Genomic DNA, 25,378 nt, shown 5'->3' on the forward strand with positions numbered 1-25,378 from the left:
GGGGTAAGTTGTAAAACAAAACTAAAAAACAATTTACACATGAACATCATCATCTCTATCTCTGAACATCATCATCATCATCATCATCATCTTCAAACCCAAATCAAGAACAAATCAATCTTCACATGAACATCATCATCTATCACAAAATATTCAAAATAATAATTATAAGAATCCTATGAACATCATCATCTGCAAATTCCGAGACACCAAATTCAAGATCTCTACCAAACTATTCAATTCCTTTCAAAACACTATGAGCAAACTACATCACATCATCTTCATAATCTGCAAATCCATTTCAACCATCATAATCTTCGACTATTGTTTGTAGATCTGATGCAATTTCAAGATCTTCAAGAAAGGGTTTAGAGAGAGATAAGAGAGAGAGAGAGAGACGACGTCGCCGTCGTCCTTCTCCGCCATCACCAAAAAACGTCACGGTTCCATCGCCGTCGTCAACTGCATCTTCTCCGTTTCGTTCCACCATCACGACCATGTTCTTATGAAGCAGATCGGAACTTGAGATGAAGATGAACAGGAATCGAACCTGAATCTGGTAAAAATAGACAGATTAGAAACTGAATCTGAGATGGAACTGGTTGTGGGTTCCGACGAAGATGGTTGTGGATTCCGATGAAGATGACTGATGACGATGGTTGTGGTTTCCGAGAGAGAGAAAGATGAAGCCGGTTGTGGAGGTGGAGGTGGTGTTGTGGTGGGGATTGGTGGCGGAGGTGGAGGTGGTGGGGAATGGTGGTGTCGGTGATGGTGGATGAGAGCTTCTTGCAGATGATGATGATGATGTTATGTTCTGATTTTGAGTTTTCGATTACATTATAAATTAAAAAAAAATCTACCTTTTATTCAAAAACATTATAAATTAAAAAAAATCCTTATTAAACTGAACTTTCTAACCAAGTTAGGAATTTGGATGAAAATGGCAAAAATGGCCAAACGTGGGGGGCAAAATGGTAGAAAAGTGTCATTTTGGACGAAAATGGCAAACGTGCCCAAACCTCAGGGACGAAAATGGCAATTTACTCGAGTATATTTGATATCTCTAGCTAAGTTTTGCTTGGATGTAGACGAAATTAACAAGGTTATATATGAAAGTCTCCTAATTAATATACATCTTACCCCATTTTTTATTCAAATAAAATTAACAAGGTATAACCGTATAGAAGGTGTTATAGTGGTAGGGGGAGGTTCATTTGAGAAGAATCTTCTTAAAAGAAGAAAAAATGAATTAATCTAGGCCCTATATTTTTTTGATCAATGGTTGTGAATCAATATATCATTTTTGTCTACTTTTAATTAACGTTTTAATTACTAAGGGTAGTATAGACATTTTGATGTAGAATATTAATAAATTTTTTAAAGAGTTACACAAATCTTATTAATGTAACCATAAATTACTCCTTCACCATCATTAATGTATTGGCTCCTACACAAATTTTATTAGAAGGGACAAAATTATTTAAAAAAATTGTGTCCTACACATTTTATTATGAGTCGCAAAATTATTTAAAAGTGTTTGAGTCCTACACATTCTGTATCCTATACCAAAATATTGTTTTAATGGTGTAGGAAACGTTGAAAACGTAAGATCATGTGCATGATTGTTTTTATTGTGTAAGATGCACAACTATTTTTTAAGATAGGCTCATTAAATGATTAGAGTTCATTAATTTGAATAACAAAAATAAATAATAGAATCATTAAATGATTTGTTCAAATTACCTTTGTATCCTTTATTCTTTTTATTCTTAATTCTTAATTCTTCTCATTTGAACTCTCCACTATAGTGGTATAGCCTTATAGAAGCTGTTAGAGTGGTCAAGTCATACAAAGACAACCTACCTTGGAGAAGAGAGCGAAGGGGTAGGGAGAAAGAGGTTTGATAGTCACGCTTCAAAATTGTAGGTAAAAAACACTTTTAAATATTTTAGCAATAAAGAAATTTGGCATGCATAAAAAGTTTAAGGAAATGACTACCAAAAAGCGAAAGTTTAGGCTCCTATTTGTTTCATATGCTTTAATCATGTAATTATAGATATCATATAAAATTGGCATTTTTGTTTAGGGTAAGTGTGAAAAATAGTTGGAGTTGTATCACTTATTGTGAGCTCAAGTATTTATGCAAATGCAACACCCCTATTTTAGTAACCAATAATATTATTGAACAAAAAGTTTGAGTCTGTCTAATCTGAAAAATCCTTCAATTGTTTTAGCAGAAATATATGAAACTTTACACACATTGAAAATTAATACACATGTTATTTTGGTAAAAGATATACAAACTAAAGTTTTGGAATTACAAGTTTTTATCCAAACCATTTTCATAATGATTATCCAAACCATTTTTATAATAATTAACATTTGAATGCATAAGTTAAACCCGGATTCAAGCATATGCAAATGGTAGTTCAAACTCGTTAATGTTCATGATGCTCTTTTCCGAATTTAAGCAAATGAAGCCATTTAGTAAAACCTGACTTTAATAGGTTGAATGTTACATAATTTTTTTTTTTTTTGGAAAAATTACTAAAATAGTCAAAGTTAACAAAAATATTAAAAAATAGATATGGAATTTTCGCCTTTGCCAAAGTAATCACCCCTCATTTCCTTCATTGAGAAGCCACCACATCAGCTTCGCTGGTTGAGACGGGTAGGATTTAGCCTACACTTTTTGAAAAAACTGCCAGCTAAGCTGCGTTTTTAATTATTATTTTGATAAACGCTAAGATTCATGTCTATTTTGAAAGTTATGGGTCAACCTCGATTATCTTAGTGATTTTACCTACTTTTTTTTATTCTTCCTAAAAAACCTGTTATGGGGAAATTATGTGTTCGATTATTGCATTTCATCAAATAAGATATTGAAAACTGATATTTTTGTGAGTTTCCATTGTTTTAAAGGTGTGACTTATAATTTTCATTTTCAACATATACATTTACCATAGGGAATAGTGCTTCCCTTCATTGGTCGAAATGGGCGGCCGCCCCTCTTCTATTGGACCAACCATTTTATTATTTTATATTTACATTACGTTTTTCTCCCAATTTAAACTTACGCTTTTCTCCTAACTAAAAAATATAATAACCCTTTTGCCAGCAGCTCCAAATTACGATTTTGCCATCGGTTAAAAAATTACGATTTTACCCTCAGCTTTTTATTTTATACCCGCTTTAAAATTACGGTTTTGCCCCCAATTTAAAATTAAGTCTTCGCCCTCAGTTCAAAATAAAATTATGCTTTTGCCCCCAGCTCAAAATTATGATTTTTCACTCGGTGCAAAATTACGATTTCACCCTCAGTTTAAATTTACTTTTTTCCCCAACTAAAATAAAATTATGGTTTTCCCCTACCTCAAAATTACGATTTTACCCTCGGTTCAAAATTATGATTTTCCCTCAGTTCAAAATAAAAATATGACTTTACACCTAGCTAAATCGAAAATACGATTTCGTCCTCGGTAAAAAAAAATTACGCTGTTACCCTCTGCAAAAATTACATTTTCGCCACAGTTCAAAATAAAATTTTGTTTTTTCCCCCGGCTCAACATTACGATTTTACACCAGTTTAAAATTACATCTTTGCCCCCAGTTCAAAATAAAATTATGCTTTTGCTCCCAGCTAAAATTTACGATTTTCCCCTCGGTTCAAAATTACGATATCACCCTCAATTCAAAATTTTGATATCACCCTCAATTCAAACTTACGTTTTTTTGCCCCGGTGCAAAATAAAAATATGGTTTTCCTCTAGCTATAAATTAGGATTTTACCCTTGGGAAAAAAATTGATTTTCCCCCAAGTAAAAATAAAAATATGAATTTACCCTCAGCTAAAAATCGTGTTAAGGAGCTGCCTAACACTCTTTTTACTTTTTCTTTCTAGCAAAATTATTGTACTGTTTTTTAATTGATTGAGAATTATTCGGCCATCGCCCCGCAATGCGGACGGGGCAACACCTAGTTATTATTATTTATGATAACAAAACATGAGATGTCTTAGGAATAGTATACAAATTTGTCAACTTTAAAGTGGTATTTACACAATTGCCATCAGACTTTATTAGTTGAAAAAAAGAGAGTTGAGGGACTTGATAAAGAAAGACCCAGAGAGTTAGAGACGAGAGAGAGTCAATAGGGATTCAGAATTTGGTAACAACAAAATTTTTTTCCTATACGTTGGCCACCACAAGTCATGCTCTAGAAAGGTTAAGAAGTTTTATGTTTCTGAATATGAGTTTTTAACACTGAACTTTTGTTGGAGTTCACTTTATGTTTCTAAAGGATTTTAATGATTCTTTTCTTTTTAGTGTTAAACTTAAATTTAACTTAACAACAATTACTAATTTATGTAATTGCTTTCGATTCTAATATTACGACAAACCAAACGCACGCCGCGAAGCGTGGTGACTTCTACTAGTTTAAATAAAAGCATGAAAGGTGTTAAATAGTATTCTTGAGCTACACTTTTGTTTTGACTTCTTAAAGGATGCTTATCAGGTTAATGTTTATGAATACACCCTAAACATTTACTCTCTGAGATATTATTTACATCCAATAAAAGCTTCTGTTTTATCCAATGTTCATGCTTTCATCAGATTTATTTGAATGCTACTACCCACATATTACAAAGTTATTTCATCACTTGTGATACTTGTAATCCCATCGCGTGTGCCCTCATGAACGCATACATCATTTATTATCATCTTATACATAAGCTTACAAGAGAAATATAACGACAAATAATTATTTTGTTACTAGCAAATATTAGCTTTAACACCATTTATTATCATCTTATACATACGCTTACAAGAGAAATATAACGACTAATAATTATTTAGTTACTAGCAAATATTAGCTTGTAATGTTCATATATATATATGGATGATGAAACCTAAATATATTTCTTCTCCTTCAAGCTCTCAATGGTCTCTTTAATGCCATCTTCAAGAGGTATATAGTCAACCCCCATTAAGCTTCTTACTTTTTCATTAGAAATTTGATACTTCACAATTGGATCATCATCTGCACACCTGCAGCCATCCCATATTATTATCTGTTACATATGTTACATTGTTCATGTTATAAAGTCAATCTTATGATTGATACATTTTATAAAGTCAAGAATCATTTGTTTCCAAATTGTTTATGTGCTTTTAATCAAGTAATGGGGTTAAAAGAACTTACTTATCAGGAAGCTTGAATGAAGGATAAAGCTTGTGTAGTATCTCTACTAGTTCGGAAAAATGGACAACACTTTCAGCCATGCAGTATCTTCCACTTGCAGAAGGCGTCTCGAATGCCAAAATATGTGCATTCGCTACATCCTTGACATGAACACACCCAACAGTGATGTTGCTGTATGTTGATGCTGCTTTTTAGTGAACATGTTAGCAGCCGAGAATTTAAGAACTTGAAGTTGAATTATTGCAGAAAATTAAATAACCAATTTTGGATCAGATAAAAATGGCAATTACAAGTGGTAATTTTGAGTTTTGACATAGGTACTTGTAAATAAGTTGATTGGGAAATTGGCATGTAATAATCCCACCTAGACATTATTGGCCATTAATAATCCCACCTTAGAATATTCCTTCCACCAGTCCCCTTTTACCTATTTTTCCTACAATGGTCCCCCGTTAAAAAAACTTAATGGAATTAAGCTTTTTTCCAAATTAAAAACATATTTTTTAGGGCTTTTGATTATAACGACGATACGAGTCCATTGATGTAAAAATTGCCTCGAAACGTTGCTCCAAACGATGAAAACAGGGCTTCAATTCGGGTATTTAAATTTCCAATTAACCAAAATCAAGTCATTTTGAGCACCATTTCGAAGTAAGTTTTACATTAGTGGACTCGTATCATCGTTCAGATCAAAAGGCATAAAAAATCTGTTTGTAATTTGGAAAAAAACTTAACTCCGTTAACTTTTTTAACGGGGGTTATTGTAGGAAAAATAGGTGAAAGGTGGGACTGGTGGGGGGGAATATTTTAAGGTGAGATTATTAATGGTCAATAAGGTTTAGGTAGGATTATTACAGGTCAATTCCCCTAAGGTGATTTAGGTTGTATTTTATCTCAAATGAACGGAGTTTGGAACTTTAGCTAAAAGGTGAACAGATCGAAAAAACAAGTTTGAAAGTCACCAATAATCTATTTATCTTTTATTTTTATTCTATCAATTATTAAAAAAAGATTAAACGTTGTTGTGGTTAGCCCAAACCCGTTTTGACATGTGACTTGATGTGTCACCTCGAGTGTCTATGCGTATCGTTCTTTCTTTCTTTTTTTTTTTGCTTTTTTTTTTTTTTATTTTGGGTAACAGGGACGGTACCCCGACATATTTTCAAGGCATACCATTGATCAAGTTGAAAATGGCTCGCGCACTTGTGTTGAGCGTTGGCTGCAAGAGCGGGCCGATGACCATGGCAGGGTTAATGGTAACCATGTCTATCGCTTTCTCCTTCACATATTTCCATGCAGCTTCTTCAGCCAAAGTCTTTGAAAGAGGGTACCACAACTGAAAATACCAAAACCAACCAAAAGTTTTTGGGTTCAACTTTCAATAGTTTAAAAACATCATGGATTAAGTAAACACACCTTTGTTTCTTTACAAAACCCTTGATCAGAAAACCAACTTTCATCAACCACAACTTCTGGTGTCAATGGTGAACCATTGTACAACACTGCAGCCACAGATGAAGTCAAGACCACCCTTTTAATGGATTTAACCTTAGAACATGAACTCAAAACATTTAGTGTCCCTTTCACTGCCGGATCAATCAGATCTTCCTAAGAACAACAAAAAAGCATTAATTTGTAGTCACAAAAATTGATAACAAGAAAGTAATTAAATGAAGGATCAAAGAATTCAAAATAATTGAGAAACTGTATTGGTGAATAATATTTTCCGTGTGTTAAGTTAAATAAATAACAATCGGATCTCTTTGTATAAAGCTAACAAAATACTAATCAAACGCGCGTCAAAAACTAACAAACAAACTTAAAGATAAATGATACGTCTAATGATGATGATGATGATAATAATAATAATAATAATAATAATAATAATAATAATAATAATAATAATAATAATAATAATAAACTTGGCTACAAAGGTACAAAGGAACCTGTGGGTTATCAGTATGAATGAAGAAGGGAGATGCAGTATGAAAAACGCCATCGCAACCATTAACGACATCATCAAACGAACCATCTTTCAACAGGTCTGCTTGAAACAAATGAAGCCTTTCTTTTGCTCCATCAAGTGCAAGCAAATGGTTGGTTTTCTTTGGGTCATCTGAATGTGTATGAACCATTAATTCCATTCAAATAAAAAACAATGATCGCATTGCAATTAAAGTTATGCATGTATATAACTAAGAAACTGAGATACTGAAGTATATAACAAAATATAGAGAACAAGAGAGGGAGTAACTGAGGTCACGAACGGTGGCTTTGACAGTGTAGCCACGGTGGAGCAAGAGCTTAACCATCCATGAAGCTATGTAACCAGATGCTCCGGTCACACACACCACTTTTGCACCTTCTTCCTTGCTGCTCATGCCTTCGTTTGTTTGAGTTTTTGTTGCATTACAGTAGTATTTGAGGTGGAATGTTGGGGCCAATCAGTTAGCTAGAGGGTAATTTTGCATGAGTAACTTTTTGGAATATAATACCAAACAATTTTTTTCTTGGAAAAAAAAGAAGTGTTATTTAATTAGACAAACACAAAAAAGACACCTGTAAAAGGTGAGCTAAATTTAGCCGGCGAATGAAAAAGCGGGGGCAAAAGTCAGTCGACAGACGAAAAAGCTGGGGATAAATGGTGGCTAAAAGTGAGGGCTAAATCGTAGCTCCAAACTAATTAAATTTAGCTCACACTTTACACGTGTTTCAATTTGACAATGATATGAACCCTCTTTGCACTTTACTATGAATTTTTGTGCCGGCTACGCCTTAACGGTCTCGGCTAGCTATTCATATTTGTCATCTGAATGAGCTCTGATTGGGTACGTGTCTTCTGGTAAGGGCTAGATGTCCATGTTCATTTTGTTAACTTAGCTAGTCATCATCATCATCATACTCAGTAAATCTCACCAATAGCAAAGTTAAGGTAGGGTCTAAGGAGTGTAAGATGTATAGAGCCTTACCTCTATCCCGTAGGAATAGAGAGACTGCTTCTAGTGAGACCCCCGGCTCAATAGTAGTTTTACATCAAGCCTTGGACGTAAGGCACATAACACAGACAACTGCCGATTAGTGCATGTACCCCCTTCTCTTTCGGCTATCAACGACGCCACATGATGCATGATTAACCATCTCTCTCTTTTAACGTTATTTTCACGAAATTAGTAAAATAACGTTAAAATTAGTGCACTTTCACTTTTGCCCCTCGAGCGCCCACACATATATACATTATATGCGCATACCACAAGCGGGGCGTTTGTTAACTTAGCTAGTCAACATGTATATATTTATTGGTGATTTCCTTTTTTTTTAATCTCAACTCTTTATTTTTATTTTTCATTTATAATTAAATTTTTAAGTATGTTTATAAATTAGTATAATCTCTAAATAAAGTGATCTAGAAGGATTTGTATATGTTCAAAAATTAAAATATAACGAATTTATTTAACATGTTGCTATTTATCTTTCTTGCCACCAAGTATTAGTGACCTAAAGTAGGTAAACACCTGTAATCATATCATTGTAAAACCATTATATAAAAATTTCATCCACGCCTTCAGTAACACTTCCATCTCCACTATCTGTATACGATATGTAATTTAGAAAGTAAAAAGTTTCTTTAATATATGATTACAATTTTATGTGGGAAAGGAATCTTTATGAATGGAATTATTGATAGACATCAGATTGATGTGCAGCGGAATCATCATATTGATTTGGTTCCATGATTATAAAACGGATTGATAATGAATCGATGATGATAAAATTGAATGGACAATTTTGGCGGTTAATTGTCTTGGTGCCAAGAACAGTTCCCGGCAACAAATATATATATATATATATATATATATATATATATATATATATATATATATATATATATATATTCAGACATGAAGCGGTTATGTGTTTCGGTTGAATAATGGCGGGAATAACTGCCATTTGAATGGAGGTCAACCAAACGACATACCGGTTCAATATTCGAGTTACATCGTTACACAGACATACGTAATCACATAAATATTACATATCCTAAATAATAACAAGAATTATGTTTATAATATGTCTAATACTCTCCCCTAAACATGATCCTGTTTACGAGAGTATTTAAGGACACTTGCATTAGCTTCATCCATGGCTGCCCTTGCTCTGTTGAAATCGAAGGTCTTTCTGATCCGCCTCCTTTTGATCTCATTCCATCCATCATCAGTGAACAGTACGTAGTGCTCCATCGGATTTCCAGCAACCTCTTGACTGTCATCATTTCCTGCATCTTCACCTGCATCTGGTTCGACATCTTCTCCTTCACTCCGGCTGCTTCTTGGATCCATCTTACTACCAAGCACTTCCTTTTCATCTGTCACCTTCTTATCATAGACTTTTGATTGAACAGTCTTGAATTTATAGTAATAGACGAGGACATCTAAGTACATTGCGTACATAAGACGCATTAATTCACCATCACTGCACTCTAATCTCATATCTTTGGCCACCTTAGGCCACATGTTATTTTCAGTCACTCTTCTATGCCCACCTTCCTTTTCTATTTCCATATATAGATCTAACAGATTCACCTTTCGATTATTCGACGCATAAGCCGGAATTGGTCTTGTAGTCACCCCCAGTTTCTTCGTTATAAACCACTCCACCATCTCTTCAAACTTTGTTTGAAGAATGAACTTGTACTTTCCGATATACTCATCATCGTCCATCATGTCGAGTAAAGCCTTACAATCCAGAAATTCCTTGAACTCCATTGTTTGAAGTATCATCACGTTCCAATCTGGTTCGTTGGATGATATTTCAAGTTTTTCGAAATAACTGTTCAAGTAATTTGTTTTGAACACCATAAATTCGGTTTCTTTTTCCATCATCTTCTGTTTTTCCTTGACACACATTTCTTCTTCTTTCGTTAATCCAGATTTTGCACTTCTAATGTTGTTTAGGGGAATACTAAAAGTAGGAAATAGTTTACACTTGTCCCCAATGAATTTCACCGTGAAACCTTGTGTAATTAATTGATCATAACTTAAAACATTCCTATCTATGTCTTGTGTATAGAATACACTTTGAACACGAATTTTTTCAACCACTGAAACAATATCCACAACACCGATACCCCTTATAAAGAAAAACTGATTTTCACCCGTGTTTGTTTTTACATCATTCATACACTTAATGCGCTTAAACGTGTTCAGATTTCCAGAGAAGTGATGTTTTAGAGTTTTACTAACATACCACATTTCCGACCAAAAACCTCCATTAGTTCCGGCTACGAGATACTCTTATTTCTGACTGATTCTGTGTTCTTCATTTTCGTCATACTGTCGTTGCACCCCAGTATTAATGGCAAGACATATTAGTTGGGATTCTTCATCGTCTTCTTTCTCCTTGCAGTTCGATATTTGATGGCCTGGGTTGTTACAATAGTAACATCGCTTCATCGGCCACTTTCTTTCCCTTCTTTCGTCTGCACAATGTTGGCATGGAAATGTTGTAGATGTTGCCCTAAGATCAGAATAACCTTGTGCTCTGATACCACTACGATAGACATCAGATTGATGTGCAGCGGAATCATCATATTGGTTTGGTTCCATGATTACAAAACGGATTGATAATGAATCGATGATGATAAAATTGAATGGACAATTTTGGCGGTTAATTGTCTTGGTGCCAAGAACAGTTCCCGGCAACAAATATATATATATATATATATATATATATATATATATATATATATATATATATTCAGACATGAAGCGGTTATGTGTTTCGGTTGAATAATGGCGGGAATAACTGCCATTTGAATGGAGGTCAACCAAACGACATACCGGATCAATATTCGAGTTACATCGTTACACAGACATACGTAATCACATAAATATTACATATCCTAAATAATAACAAGAATTATGTTTAATATATCTAATAATTATAAGTAACAGTGACACTGAGAGGTCATCGTTTACATATAGGAATGTAGTAGCAAATCTTGAGATATCCGAAACACAAAATGAACATAACACAAATCTTGAGATATCTAACCTATTTAATAAACAACTTGTGCCTTGTGAATTGTTGAATCTGTTTAATTAAGTGGGTTGGGTTCGGTTCGGTTCGGTTCGGGTTTAAATGGTATACGCCACCATTGGGTGTCTTTCACTGACTTGTCTCACGACCAACATGAGGGAGGTAAATTATGTGTTCCAAAGCAAAATCTGGTTATTTCCATAACGTGCTTTGCATCACGTAAGGAGTTAAATATCCAATGTTTCGACTTTAGAGTAAAATTATAATATTAACCGAAAACAAGAAAGAAAAATCATCAAAAATGATAATAAGCCAAAAACCAGTTGGATTATCCTTTATATATATATGTTAAATCGGGTTTTTATTAAACAGATATTATGTTTTATGATTTATGCATTTAAAAAAATCACATAAACGTATAGATTGTGTTTTTAGTTATCATACTCTAAAATACAAAATACAAATTAATTCGTGAGTGCAACACTATAAAACGCATTTGTGTGTTTTTAGTTCATTCATTTTTTATGGATTTAGATATCCACAAACGTTTTGGGATAACTTATAATACCAACTTTGTCAACTCCTGTAACATCCACTAACTATTCGTATGGCTCACCATTATAGTTTCTCTCATTATTTATTATTCTTTCAAATTACAATCATATGTTCCTCATGTCAAAAAACTGTTATATATACACTTAAAAAGGAGAAACTATATATATATATATATATATATATATATATATATATATATATATATAGGGAGGGGCTCATGCGAGAACCACCCTTATTGTGATAACCTTGACAACCAATGTGAACACAACCTAAAATAGCTAAAAAAAACCTAAAAAAACCTAACCCCCACCCCCCCTCCCCCAAAAAAAAACCTAACCCCCCTCCCCCCAAAAAAACCTAAACCCCCCTCCCCCACCCCCCAAAAACCTAACCCCCCCCCCCCTCAAGCTAAAATGCTAAAAACTAAACCCCCAAAAAAACCTAAAAAAATCTAAAAAAAAATTTTTAAATATTTTTTATGCTCAAATCGCTACTTTTAGTGGCAAAAAAAAATTTAATTTTTTTTTAATAAAACTTTTTTTTGCTTCGAAAAGTAGCGATTTTTATATAAAAAATATTAAAAAAAAAATTGTGTGATTTTTAGCTATTTTTAGGCATTTTTTGTGTGTTCACATTGGTTCTCGCGGTTCTCACAATAAGAGGTGGTTCTCGCATGATCTTCTCCCTATATATATATATATATATATATATATATATATATATATATATATATATATATATATATATATATAGCATGAGTGAACAATGATGCATTTGTGAACAAAATAATTTTATCATGACCATTGATTTTGTAGAGCTAGATAATTTTTTCTTTACTGACAAGATTGTAATTATCTTTTGTAATTTACATGTATTTTAATAGACCCAAGGGTATAATTGTATTTTTCTCTCTTCATTTAATTAATTTTAATTAATTGATTTTTTCTCTCTCTCTTGATTTCTCTTTCCAATTAAAAGAATATTATATAATACTACAAAAAGCAACAACGGTCACCACTCAAACTCAATTAATCGACGCGTCTCTTTGCAAGTTGGTGCCACTTTTTCACTAACGCGTCTTTATATAATAAATAAAATGATTCTACATGACAAAATTCAAATCGTTTCACTGGTAGTCGTACATGTTCACATTTCATTTGACGTCCGTTCGATTCCCGTCTGGGCGTTTCCTTCCTATTTTTTAACCCTTTCTTCTTATGTTACTAAAATTGTATGTTATAATCAAGATCTGAATTGCCCTTTTCATCCGGATCTCCAAATCCCATTATTCATCCCTCAAACTCCATTCAATAATCCAAAACAAATCCATCATTTACCACAGGTAAACCTTTAAATACCGTTCAATTGAGGCATATGATTCTTCCATCCTCCATGCCCATTATACATTATACATTATACATATAATTATAAATTATAAAGTCGTCATGAACAGTGACCACATATTTTAGGTATTTCATTTAGTTTTTTTTATAAAAGATTATTCATTGTTTAATATTTACTTTGAATGGTGATTATAATTTTTTTAGAATAACAATGTTTTAGGTATTTGTTTTAGTTTATTTTGATAATTGATTATTTATTATTTGGTTTTAGTAGTGATTATAATTTTTAGGTATTTGTTTTAACTTTTAAACTACAACTTTTTTTTAAAAAAAAAGTTTCTAACTCCACAATTGTGTGTATTGTTATTCAATATTATGATATACAAAGTTTAATGAAAATAGATATTGTGTTGTTTTCATATCAAACTTAACTGAAACCGACGATGAATGGTAACTTATTATACTGCTATTCTTTTTTCGTTGTTTTTGATCGATGTAAAACATATTTCAAAATCTTTTTGAACAAGCCACGACTTTACTTTTTATTATATTTTTTATCTTTCGATTGCTATAGCGAATGCCAATATTTTAACGAGCAGAACCGATAACGATCGAATTCCCGCCGCATGGCGCGGAAGAATCCTACTAGTTAATATAACCCTTAATTGTTATCATATTATTTTATTAAACCATTGAATAATTTGTTATTTGCATTATTGTTATTTGAATGCGTAAGTCATCTTCAGGTTTGTAATTCAGTTTGTGTTTTTCTAGAACATTTTGTGTTGAATTCGGTTGATTCGTTCGCATTGAATTTTCATTTTGATTGTTTATACACTATCAGATCATTTGTCATCATTTGTCTGTTATAATGTTTTTGATTGTTGATATTATCCATATAACATAGATTCATGGTTGTACGTGGGTACATATTCGGTGATTCTATGGTAAGATAATTCTATTAGGGGGTACTTTTAAATTACAATTTGCAGAAACAGTAATTTTGTGGATATACAGAGTGATATTGGGATAACACTTTGAGACAAATAGTTCTTAAACTTTGTCATTGGATTCACATATGCATTGTCATGTTTGTTGTTTTTTCCCCTTCTTGAATCACTACACATCTCTATTAAATATATCATCTAAAAAATCTGTTTATTATAAATTTGTCATTGATATGTTGTTTGACGAATTTTAGGCATAAATTGAATACGCATCAGAATTCTAACCAGTATTTATTTGTTTCATCACCAATAAATAATTTGGCACCCAAGATTCCAAGGGAAGTTGTAATAGTTTCCTGTGTGGACTACACACGAGTACAAGTTTTTAACATGTTTGACAGTGAATCGATCATCCCATCTCCGGGCGTCCTCCAAGCAGTGATAAAACTCCAAGATCTTGAATGATTATGTATTGATCAAAATACCCTATGTTTTTTCGTTTTATATTGCCACCATCATCTAGACAACATCCCCACGTTTGAGGGTTTTAGTAGAACAATTCCTAGACCACCCTGATCTTTAGGTGCAATTATAGTTTCCCAGGAGACCCAATGCGTTTTTGCCCTATTGAAACCACCAATACTTTATATCTTTTGAACATGCATTCTAAGTTAATAATAACAAATCAACGACCTGTACGAATATATTTTTAGGTATGGTTTACTTTTTAAATAATTAACAACCCGCCGCAACGCGCGGGTTAGTGTTAACTCGTTTAATTACATTTTCTATACTTTTTTCTCTCACAAATTACCTAACTTAATATTTGATAATTTAAAAAAAATTCAAACATTATCAAATATTATTCCATCTAGAAAACGATTAAAAATATTTAATTACATTCTCTATACATATATGTATAGATCAATGTTTGATGAAAAGATGCATAGTAGAAACAATATGTAATGATAAACAAGTGTATAAGTCTGGTATATACCCATCTGTATACACTATGTACTTGAATAATACACAAGTGTATACGTTTGGTATATACCGATGTGACAACCCGAACTTTCAAGGTCAGTATCTCTTGGTCACGTGATCCTGTTTCTTGTATTCCTCTTTCACATTTCCCACGCTGAAAAAATTAAAAAAATAAAAAAATAGGAATTACACATGTGTCGGTATAAAATTAGTAAACGTTTAATATACTTGGGTATATGTCTTTATTGGGCCAAACTTGTGTTAAGATTTGGATTGGGCAGCCGCAGCCCTTCCCCTTGATCCACATAATATTTCGATATCAGTTGTTGGGATTAAGCCCAGTAATCGGCCAAATAGGAATGCACCGCCCAAGTTGTAGTATATAGGTACGTAATATTGTAACTTTGATGACAAGAATTCAAATCCAACCCTACTTTCTCCAAGTTACGTGCGGCAGGAGACCCCCCCCCCTTTTTCCATCGAGACTTTGTGTGGTTAGTTGATTCATATTTATGTTATTCTCTAATTGTTAATCTTGTTTATGTATGATTCTGATTATCAAGGGTATATATGTATGTGTACATGATTTAATGCATGAATTGGATGGATAAGTGCAAACACATGTAAATTGTATGATGATTGACTGTGAAATAATGATTGTTCATGTTAGTGGAAAGACATGGGGTCCACCCATGTTCTTGCATGCCTCAAATTCACATGGGGGAACAATTATTACTTAGGCTTTGTGCACTTAGGTCTAGTACAATAACAATTGATTTGAGAGGATGTTAGTTGAGTCATCGATCACATGTTAATATTTTTGGGTTTGTGTGAATTAAAGGAATATGATACTGGTTGATTTGATTGGAATAAAACTGTTTATGGACTAATCTTTGCTAGTAGTGGGCCGCACACATGTGACTAATCTTTGCTAGTAGTGGGCCGCACACATGTTACTCGGTTAAGGCTGCATAAGGTTTTGAGTATGTGATGATTATTTAATCATTTATGTAATTTGAATGGCCTAGATAATTGTGTTAACTAATAAATCATGTTGGTGATCACATGACATTCTAGGGAATTGAGATACCAGTTGTATTATCGGTCCAATATAATCGAATATATATGGCCCATGTGAGATCCAAAAGTAATGGTAATCATATAGAAATAGTTCACAGACTCTCTATAGGCTTTGAAATAGAAACGGCGGCCCATGTGCAGGTCTAGTCAAACCATGAATTATTCTAATAAGTTTGTCAGTAGCCGCTTGCATGTGTAACAAATATTGAAGTGGTGCTTTGTAACAAATATTGAAGTTATTCTAATAAGTTATTCTAATGGTCATGGGGACCACTTACAATCAGAAATAAAAGGGTAAACGATGACCTCACACAAAATAAATATCGCACAATACGTAATTGGGTTAATTGACTCATTTGAGCCTTACACATTACATTTGAGTTGGGCTGTAAGATGTTGGGCTGTTCACTCGTTGGGGGCCACACCATAGGAAATTACTTAATTAGCGAACATGAGTTTTGTAAGTGTGAACTAGTGACATGGTTTTTTTTTATAAATCAAACAAATATTTATCATATGATAATACAGTGTGTGTATGATTCTTTGAGTTAAGAATGAACTGTTAACATGTGGTGTTTTGATGAATGAACTAGTAATGTGGAAAAATACATTTGATCCGAAATTTGCATCTTAGCTTGTATGATAATATGTGTCGTGCTTGTTCATACTTACATGATAGGAATATGTGAACTAAGGGTGTAAGTAACTGACTGGCATTGAAATTTATACTAGGATTGGATTGATTAAACTGTGAACACATACTTTAATCTTACCGAGCAAACCAAGGTGATTCACACTCTTTCTAAGGCATGGGATTCCCGGTGGTTGGGAATGTGTTAAAGAACTAAAACGGAACCTGCATATCCTCCTTGGGTAGGATATGTACCGCCATCCTCCATGGGTAGGATGCCAATATTAATCCTGCGTATTCTCCTTGGGTAGAATACGTACGTTCGTCCTCCTTGGGTAGGACAACAACCTTAAACTTACTAGACAAAACTCTATCATGAAGTCCCTCATTTTTATATCGACTTAATCGCCGAGCCAATGGCGAGCGGGTCATTAGTTGATAGCGTTATTAGAGTTGACAAGCCTCACACCGTGCCGGTAGGACGGGCGTGTACTAATGGATCTGGGCACTTAGCCAATGATGATAGACATTGACGTAGGGCACAACTTACTTTCATCAGTTGTCGATATGGTAACGGTCTAGTGGTTCACATGGGGAAGCCCCCACTGGTTATGGATATGGTTTGGGAAACAAGGAAACTGGTTAACTTACGGTTTACAACGAACTCATGGTTTTTTTGAAACAACCTAACAAAGAACACCAACTGTGAACTCGCTCAACTTTGTTGTTGACTCATTGTTACGTGCCTTGCAGGTCGTTAGGTATCTATGGAGCTTGCATGAGGAGACGTGATCGTTGTGGGACATGGATAGTCTTATGCCATGTTAAACATTTCAACTTATTGAACTTATATTTTGGTTTTACGTTTTATGCTTCCGCTATTTAACTTGAACTTGGTTAACTCGTTTTTGAACACCAATTATATTGTGTGGTTGGATTTTATTTATTTTAAATACAATGTTCAATATGATTGGTGGCTTGATCCTGGTCAGTCAAGCCTCCATGCGGTGATACTCCGCTTGTGGATTTTGGGGGTGTGACAGATTGGTATCAGAGCCATTGGTTTTAGTGAACTGGGTTTTAAAAAGGGAAAAACTTTTGATAAAACCAGACTATAACCTGTACAGTGCTCAACGATCCACAACGACACTTCGCTCCACGTGCAAGACTCAACACTATAGGTGCTATGGTTTATGTTTATTTTTCCTATCTATTAGTTTGCTTGATACATTGTTTATTGTATGCTTAGTTAATGTAGCAACTATTGTTAGAAACCCATTGTGTGCTTACTCTCTTCTGTTACTCCACACATATGCATTGTCACGACACTTTTCTCACCTATGTTCTCTTTATTGTGAAGATCATGAGTGGACGTATTAACATGACTCAAGCCCAATTGACGGCTCTAATCAATGAACAAGTTACTGCAGCACTCGTTGCAGCTCAAGCAGGAGGTATAGCCTGCCCTTTTCAACATATCTTTGGACGTTTAGATCCTACTTCCATGAACCAACCCTTTTGCTTAACTTTATCATTTTTTCTCGCGCAACAGGTCAACATGCTCAGCCTCCTGTATGTACATTCAAAACATTCATGGATGCCGACCTAGTACCTTCAGCGACACAGAAGAAGCTGTAGGTCTTCTTCACTGGTTTGAGAAGATTGAGTCTGTTTTCGAGATGTGTGAATGCCCTGAGTCTCGTAGGGTAAAGTTTGCTACAGGAACACTCGAAGGTGTTGCGTTAACCTGGTGGAAGGCACAGGATCAATTGCTAGGGTTGGTGGTTGCCAATGCCACCCCATGGAACGACTTCAAGGATTTGATCAAGGAAGAGTACTGTAGTCGTGACGACATCCACAAGCTGGAGGTGGAGTTTTTCAATTTAAAGATGACAGGGTCAGAGATCGAGGCATACACGAAGAGATCGAACGAGCTGGCTATCTTGTGTCCTACTATGGTGGATCCTCCTATCAAGCGTATCGAGCTGTACCTTAAGGTTTTAGTGCCAGAAATTCAGAGCCACGTGACCTCAGCTAATCTTGGCACCATTCAGCAAATCATCCGGTTGGCTCATCGTCTCACTAACCACGCAGTTGAGCAAAACAGGCTGCCCAAGCGCATTAGTGCTACAACCACTTCAGATGCTCCTAGTGACAACAAGCGCAAGTGGGATGGAAATTCGAGCAAGGGTTCTACTTCAGTTCAGTATCAGTCCCAGCAGCGAAAGACAGATGAGTATAGGAGCACCAGTCAGCAGTCTTCTGGGAACCAAGGTCAGGGTGGATACAGGGGAAATCACCCTAAGTGCAACAAGGGTCGTTGTCAGAGATGTAATAAGCTGGGTCATGAAGCCAAGGATTGCAGGAGCTCACGTCCTGCAAATCAGAATCGTCAACAGCAGCCACAAGCTCCACAGAATCAGCAGCAGCAACAGCAGGGTAACAGGGGATGCTATCAGTGTGGTGCTGAAGGTCACTTCAAGAGAAACTGTCCACAGCTGAACCAGAATCAGAACAACAACAACAATCAGGGAAATGGAAGCAATGGGGGCAACAATGGTGGCAACGGTGCCAAGGGTCGTGCTTTCATGATTGGTCAGGGTGATGCGAGGAATGATCCCAACGTCGTGATGGGTAAGTTCCTACTGGATGACTTCTTTGTTTCAGTTTTATTTGATTCAGGTGCCGATACTAGTTTTGTGTCCTTAAAAGTTAGTCAGATGCTTAAACGTACTCCAACACTTTTGAACACCAAGCACATTGTAGAACTAGCTAATGGTAAAAGTCTCGAGGCCACACACATAGTTAAGGGTTGCAATCTCGTCTTAGCTGGTCAGTCTTTCTCTATCGACCTTCTTCCCATCGTTCTTGGTAGCTTTGACGTCGTCATTGGGATGGATTGGTTGTCTCAACATCAAGCGGAGATTCTTTGCAAGGAGAAAATCGTCCGTATCCCTCGTTCTGGTGAAGAACCTCTCGTGATTCGTGGTGACAAAAGTGGTGCAGTCATAGGCATTATCTCTTTCCTCAAGGCCCAGAAGTGTTTGCGAAAGGGCCACACTGCTATTCTAGCCCTCGTTTCTGATGCATCCTCGAAAGAAAAGAAGATAGAAGACATTCCTATTGTGCGCAACTTTCCTGAGGTATTCCCTGAGGAATTACCTGGTCTTCCGCCCCATCGTCTGGTCGAATTCCAAATCGAGCTAGCTCCTGGAGCAGCACCCATAGCTCGTGCACCTTATCGCTTAGCTCCATCAGAACTAGAAGAGTTGTCCACTAAATTTCAAGAACTCTTGGAAAAGGGTTTCATACGTCCTAGCTCTTCGCCCTGGGGAGCTCCAGTGTTATTTGTGAAGAAGAAAGACGGTACCTTCAGGATGTGTATTGACTATCGTGAGCTCAACAAGGTGACCGTGAAGAATCATTATCTTCTTCCGCGCATTGATGACTTATTCGACCAATTGCAAGGGTCGAGCTTCTACTCAAAGATTGATCTGAGATCAGGCTACCATCAGTTGAGAGTTCGAGACGAGGATATCTCCAAGACAGCATTTAGAACTCGTTACGGGCATTACGAGTTTCTGGTCATGCCTTTCGGATTAACAAACGCACCCGCGGTCTTCATGGATCTCATGAACCGAGTGCGCAAACCCTACCTGGATAAGTTTGCTATTGTTTTCATCGATGGCATCCTGATCTATTCTAAGAGTCAGGAGGAACACGAGCATCATCTACGACTTATTTTGGAACTTCTTCGAGCAGAGCAGCTGTATGCTAAGTTTTCAAAATGTGACTTTTGGCTTCGTGAAGTCCATTTCTTAGGCCACGTGGTAAATGTGGATGGGATTCACGTCGATCCATCCAAGGTAGACTCGATCAAGAACTGGCCTGCGCCCCGTACACCAACAGAAATCCGCCAATTCTTGGGCTTGGCGGGCTACTACAGACGATTCATCAAGGATTTCTCGAAGATTGCGCAACCTCTCACTTCACTGACACAGAAGGGGATCACCTATCGTTGGGGTGATGCACAGGAGTCCGCCTTTCAGCACTTAAAAGAGAGACTTTGTAGCGCACCTATTCTTTCATTACCTGAAGGCACAGACGATTTTGTGGTTTATTGTGACGCGTCAATTCAAGGCCTTGGTTGTGTGTTAATGCAACGGAAGAAAGTCATTGCTTATGCATCGCGCCAACTTAAGGTTCACGAAAGGAACTACACCACTCCCGATCTGGAGCTGGGAGCTGTTGTTTTTGCACTCAAGATATGGAGGCATTACCTGTACGGTACCAAGTGCACCATTTACACCGATCACAGGAGTCTCGAGCATATTTTCAAGCAAAAGGAGTTAAACATGCGACAACGTCGATGGGTCGAGCTCTTGAACGATTACGAATGCGCGATCAAGTACCATCCGGGAAAAGCCAATGTGGTGGCTGACGCCCTCAATTTAAAGGAGACTACACCTAAGCGGGTTCGCGCATTACAACTCACCATCCAATCTAGTCTTCCTACTCAGATACGGGATGCTCAGGTGGAAGCATTGAAAGCTGAGAATGTCAGGGCGGAGTCCCTACGTGGATCAAGGAAGCGATTAGAACAAAAGGAAGACGACGCTTACTACGTTACAGGGCGCATATGGGTCCCACACTATGGAAACTTACACGAGCTTGTGATGGATGAAGCACATAAATCTCGTTACTCAGTACATCTGGGTTCGGATAAGATGTATCACGATTTAAAGACTACATACTGGTGGCCTAGCATGAAAGCCCACATAGCAACTTACGTCAGCAAATGTTTGACTTGTGCGAGGGTCAAGTCTGAATATCAGAAACCATCAGGCCTACTCCAACAACCAGAGATCCCGAAATGGAAATGGGAGCAAATTTCCATGGATTTCGTTACTGGCCTGCCTAGATCTCAACGCGGAAATGACACAATTTGGGTGATAGTGGATCGATTGACTAGGTCTGCACACTTTTTGGCGATCAAAGAAACAGACAAGTTCTCTACTTTAGCAGACGTTTACTTAACGTGTCACACCCGCAAAATCCACATGTGGAGTACCACCGCTTGGAGGCGTGACTGACCAGGATCTTAGCCACCAACCACATTGAACTCATGAGTGTACTTAAATAAAACTTTCATTTATTAACAATAAGGGTTACAATGTTACAACATGTCACAGTATACAGCGGAAGCATAATTAGTTCGTTAAGTGTTTATAAACCACATGTGATAGCTCTTAGTCTTGCGTTGCGTTTCCATGTAATTCGACCCATGACCACTCCGGCTTCCCAGACAGCAAGCTCCAATGTTGTGCACCTAAGGGCCTGCAAGGCATGTAACAACGAGTCAACAACAAAGTTGAGCGAGTTCACAGTTGGTTGTTTAGTTACAGTATTCGTTTCGTAAATCATATGTTCGTTTTGTAAACCATGTATCGTATTAATTCGTATGGCGCTCTCCCAGACATGTGTGAGAAGATTAGTGGGGGCTTCCCATGTGTTACTAGACCGTGTGTATCGACTGCTACGAAAATGTAAGAGGTGCCCTAAGTCAATGTCTATCAGCATTGACCCTTTGCCCCATAGTCCATTAGTACACGCCCGTTCGAACGACACGGTGTGAGGTTTGTTAAACCTAATAGCGCTATTAACTAATGACCCGCTCGCCATAGGCCTCGGCGATTAAGTCGATATAATGAGGGACTTCAATGATAGAGATTTGGTCTAGTGTGTAATCTTGGCATCCTACCCACGGAGGATGGTTGTAATTACCGTATAGTTCATTTACCCATTCCCAACCCTTGGGAATCCCATGCCTTGGAAAGAGTGTGAACTCACCTTGGTTTGCTCGGCAGATAAACAAAAGGTTATTTGAGCTAAAACCGGTCAACCACGTCCTAACAGGGTTACCATACAAGTCAGGTATAGGTTTAAGTAATGCACATATGGTTTTCTACACGTATACTAACAAGTTGCCTACAAGTATTAATCATGGCATACACGTATAAGCATGGCAGTTGTACAACAGTACATACGAGTTCATCAGTAACATATACATAAACAAAGCCCAGATGTGCGGCCCAAATAGTTGGGCTTGTAACAGTATGCAAGTCAAAATAGAATGTGTGATTAAATGATCTCGAGTCGAGACAGTGTGGTCTCGGGTTATGCATTTTATCACTCGAGACCAGGTGGTCTCGAGTCAGGTCTCGAGTCGCAACAAGACCCGCAACCGTGGTCTCCAGTCTTGTTGTTTGTGTGCTGGTGTTGTGTGGTCTCGAGTCGAGACGGTGAGTTCTCGACTCGCAACCCGTGTCGAGACTAGAAGATGTAACAACTTCCTTATTTGCAGCTCATTTATTTTCGTAACATCAGCAACAACATTGGCAGTTTCATATCGGATTTAACAACATTGAATTCAGCAATTATGCACATTTATATCACCTTAATCATTCTCAATCAAGAGCAGTAACAATCGGATCATTAGATTAACGAGTTCTAACACTAACATGTAAAAGTCTAAATCATAACATCAATTATTCGGATTAATCATGACAATAATACTACTAAATACTCATGCATATCTAAAACCCTAGTTTCATTCGGGTTTATCATCTCTAACAGTTTGCAAGTTCTCAATTCACCAAGCAGAATACAAACTAATATTATAACCATTTACGTGTTCCTGTTTTTCATGACTTCATCAATCACCCTACTAGTATGGAATCCTAAATATCACATAATAACATACATCAACGATCAAACAACCAAACCATAACAAGACACTAACCGGAAGTAAGTGTCGGGGCGAGATGGAGTGATGAACTGCGATCCGAAGAAGATCCGAAGTAGGTTCTTGCCGTCGGTTCCGAGAGGGAGAGTAGAGAGGTTAGGGTTTTGTGTGTGCTAAGCGTTTGCAAATTATGATGATCAAAACCCCCCATTATGGGTATATGCATGTGTATAGGGAGTCGGCCGAACCCTTCATTGGGCTGCCCTCTTGGTCTCGAGTCAAGTAGAGTGGGCCGAGAGAGAGGTGTGCGGCCCAAAGGGCTTGTGTGATTAGCGACCAAGTTTATCATGCATACATACATTACACATTCATGTAACACATAGCATATCAAAACGTAAAACTCCATTGCAATCGAACATGTCAACTAGTCACGTATTGTTCATACAAGTTTCAATAAAACACAAAGAAGGGTTCTGGAATACGGGTTGTCACATTATCCCCAAGTTGAAAGAAATTTCGTCCCGAAATTTAGCACGTACTCACTGAGGAAGCTAGTTAAGTTGCATGGTTTTCCTGGTTTTCCTGGGGTGTCACATCCTTCCCCTGTTGGTTTGGAATTTCGTCCCGAAATTCCGCAATAGCTTCAGCCTCAGTAGTGGTTGTACTGTTCTCGAACAATTGGGGATACTTTTGTTTCATTTGGTCTTCGCGTTCCCAGGTGAACTCTGGGCCACGACGGGAGTTCCAACGAACTCGAACCAGAGGTATTCTGGTGTGCTTGAGGACCTTAACATCCTGGTCCGTGACTTCAACTGGTTCCTCGACGAATCGCAACTGATCGTCGATAGTGAGCTCCTTCAAAGGAACTATGAGGGTCTCATCTGACAGACATTTCTTCAGATTTGACACGTGAAAGATGTTGTGAAATCCACCGAGTTCTGCTGGTAGGTCCAGTTTGTAGGCCACTTTGCCTATCTTTTCTATGATTTCGAACGGTCCGACATACCGCGGATTGGGCTTGGCCTCGTTTGCCAAAACGAACCACACCTTTCCAAGGTGAGACTTTGAGTAGCACTCGATCCTCAACCTGGAACTCGAGTGGTTTCCTGCGCTTATCAGCGTAGCTTTTCTAACGGTCATGAGCTGCCGCCATTCGTTGTCGTATCTGAGCAATTCTTTCCGTTGCGTCTACTACAAGTTCTGGACCCGTGATCTGACTATCACCCACCTCTGCCCAACAAAGAGGTGATTGGCATTTACGCTCGTACAATGCCTCAAATGGAGCGGCTTGAATGCTGGCGTGGTAACTGTTGCTATTCGAAAGCTCCACTAAAGGGAGGTGTCTTCTCTGACCGCTGCTAAGGTTGATCTCACGTGCTCGAAGCATGCCTTTAAAAGTTTGGATGGTGCGTTCAGTCTGCCCATCCGTCTGTGGGTGATATACTATGTTCCTGACTAACTCGAGCCAAAGGATTTGTGCACCGCTTGCCACAAATCAGATGCAAATAGTGGGTTGCGATGAAGGTTGGCACCCCGTGCCTAGCAACCGCTTCCTTTAGATAGAGGATTGCAAGTGTAGAAACTTATCCGTTTCTTTGATGGCTAGAAAGTGTGCTGGTTGTGCAAGACAATCAATGAGTATCCAGGTAATGTTGTTTCCGTTTCGAGTTTATAAGTAGACTTTCGACCAAATCCATGGCAGTCCGTTTCTATTTCCGTGTGAGTGTTGCTGGTTGCTGATGCTACACCTTGACTATTCACAAGTCGATCCATCATTCACATACTTAACTGGATGAGCCTTCATGTCGGATTACCAGTACAAGGTTTGTAAATCCCAATGCCTCTTATCAGAACC

At 36.9% G+C, this 25,378-nt stretch overlaps 1 protein-coding gene across 1 annotated transcript; it reads right to left on the minus strand.

The window, feature by feature from the left end:
• Positions 1 to 4,748: 4,748 nt before the first annotated feature.
• Positions 4,749 to 7,675, minus strand: LOC110898417 (cinnamoyl-CoA reductase 1). The gene is made up of 6 exons (XM_022145200.2): positions 7,457 to 7,675; positions 7,149 to 7,318; positions 6,619 to 6,810; positions 6,376 to 6,538; positions 5,203 to 5,386; positions 4,749 to 5,048 (listed from the first exon to the last, which is right to left on the minus strand). Exons 1-6 carry the CDS (start codon positions 7,581 to 7,583, stop codon positions 4,910 to 4,912), a joined length of 975 nt encoding a protein of 324 aa, XP_022000892.1. The 5' UTR covers positions 7,584 to 7,675; the 3' UTR covers positions 4,749 to 4,909.
• Positions 7,676 to 25,378: the final 17,703 nt, after the last annotated feature.

The sequence above is a fragment of the Helianthus annuus genome, chromosome 13 (assembly GCF_002127325.2).
Source record: "Helianthus annuus cultivar XRQ/B chromosome 13, HanXRQr2.0-SUNRISE, whole genome shotgun sequence".
Taxonomy (NCBI): domain Eukaryota; kingdom Viridiplantae; phylum Streptophyta; class Magnoliopsida; order Asterales; family Asteraceae; genus Helianthus; species Helianthus annuus.

Excerpts from the sequence above, each read along its gene's own strand:
- LOC110898417 (XM_022145200.2), bottom strand. The coding sequence starts at position 7,583 with ATGAGCAGCAAGGAAGAAGGTGCAAAAGTGGTGTGTGTGACCGGAGCA. Across the intron at positions 5,387-6,375 it reads CATTTTCAACTTGATCAATG|CATCAACATACAGCAACATC; the intron begins GTATGCCTTGAA and ends ACTAAAAAGCAG. Across the intron at positions 5,049-5,202 it reads TCATTCAAGCTTCCTGATAA|GTGTGCAGATGATGATCCAA; the intron begins GTAAGTTCTTTT and ends GGATGGCTGCAG.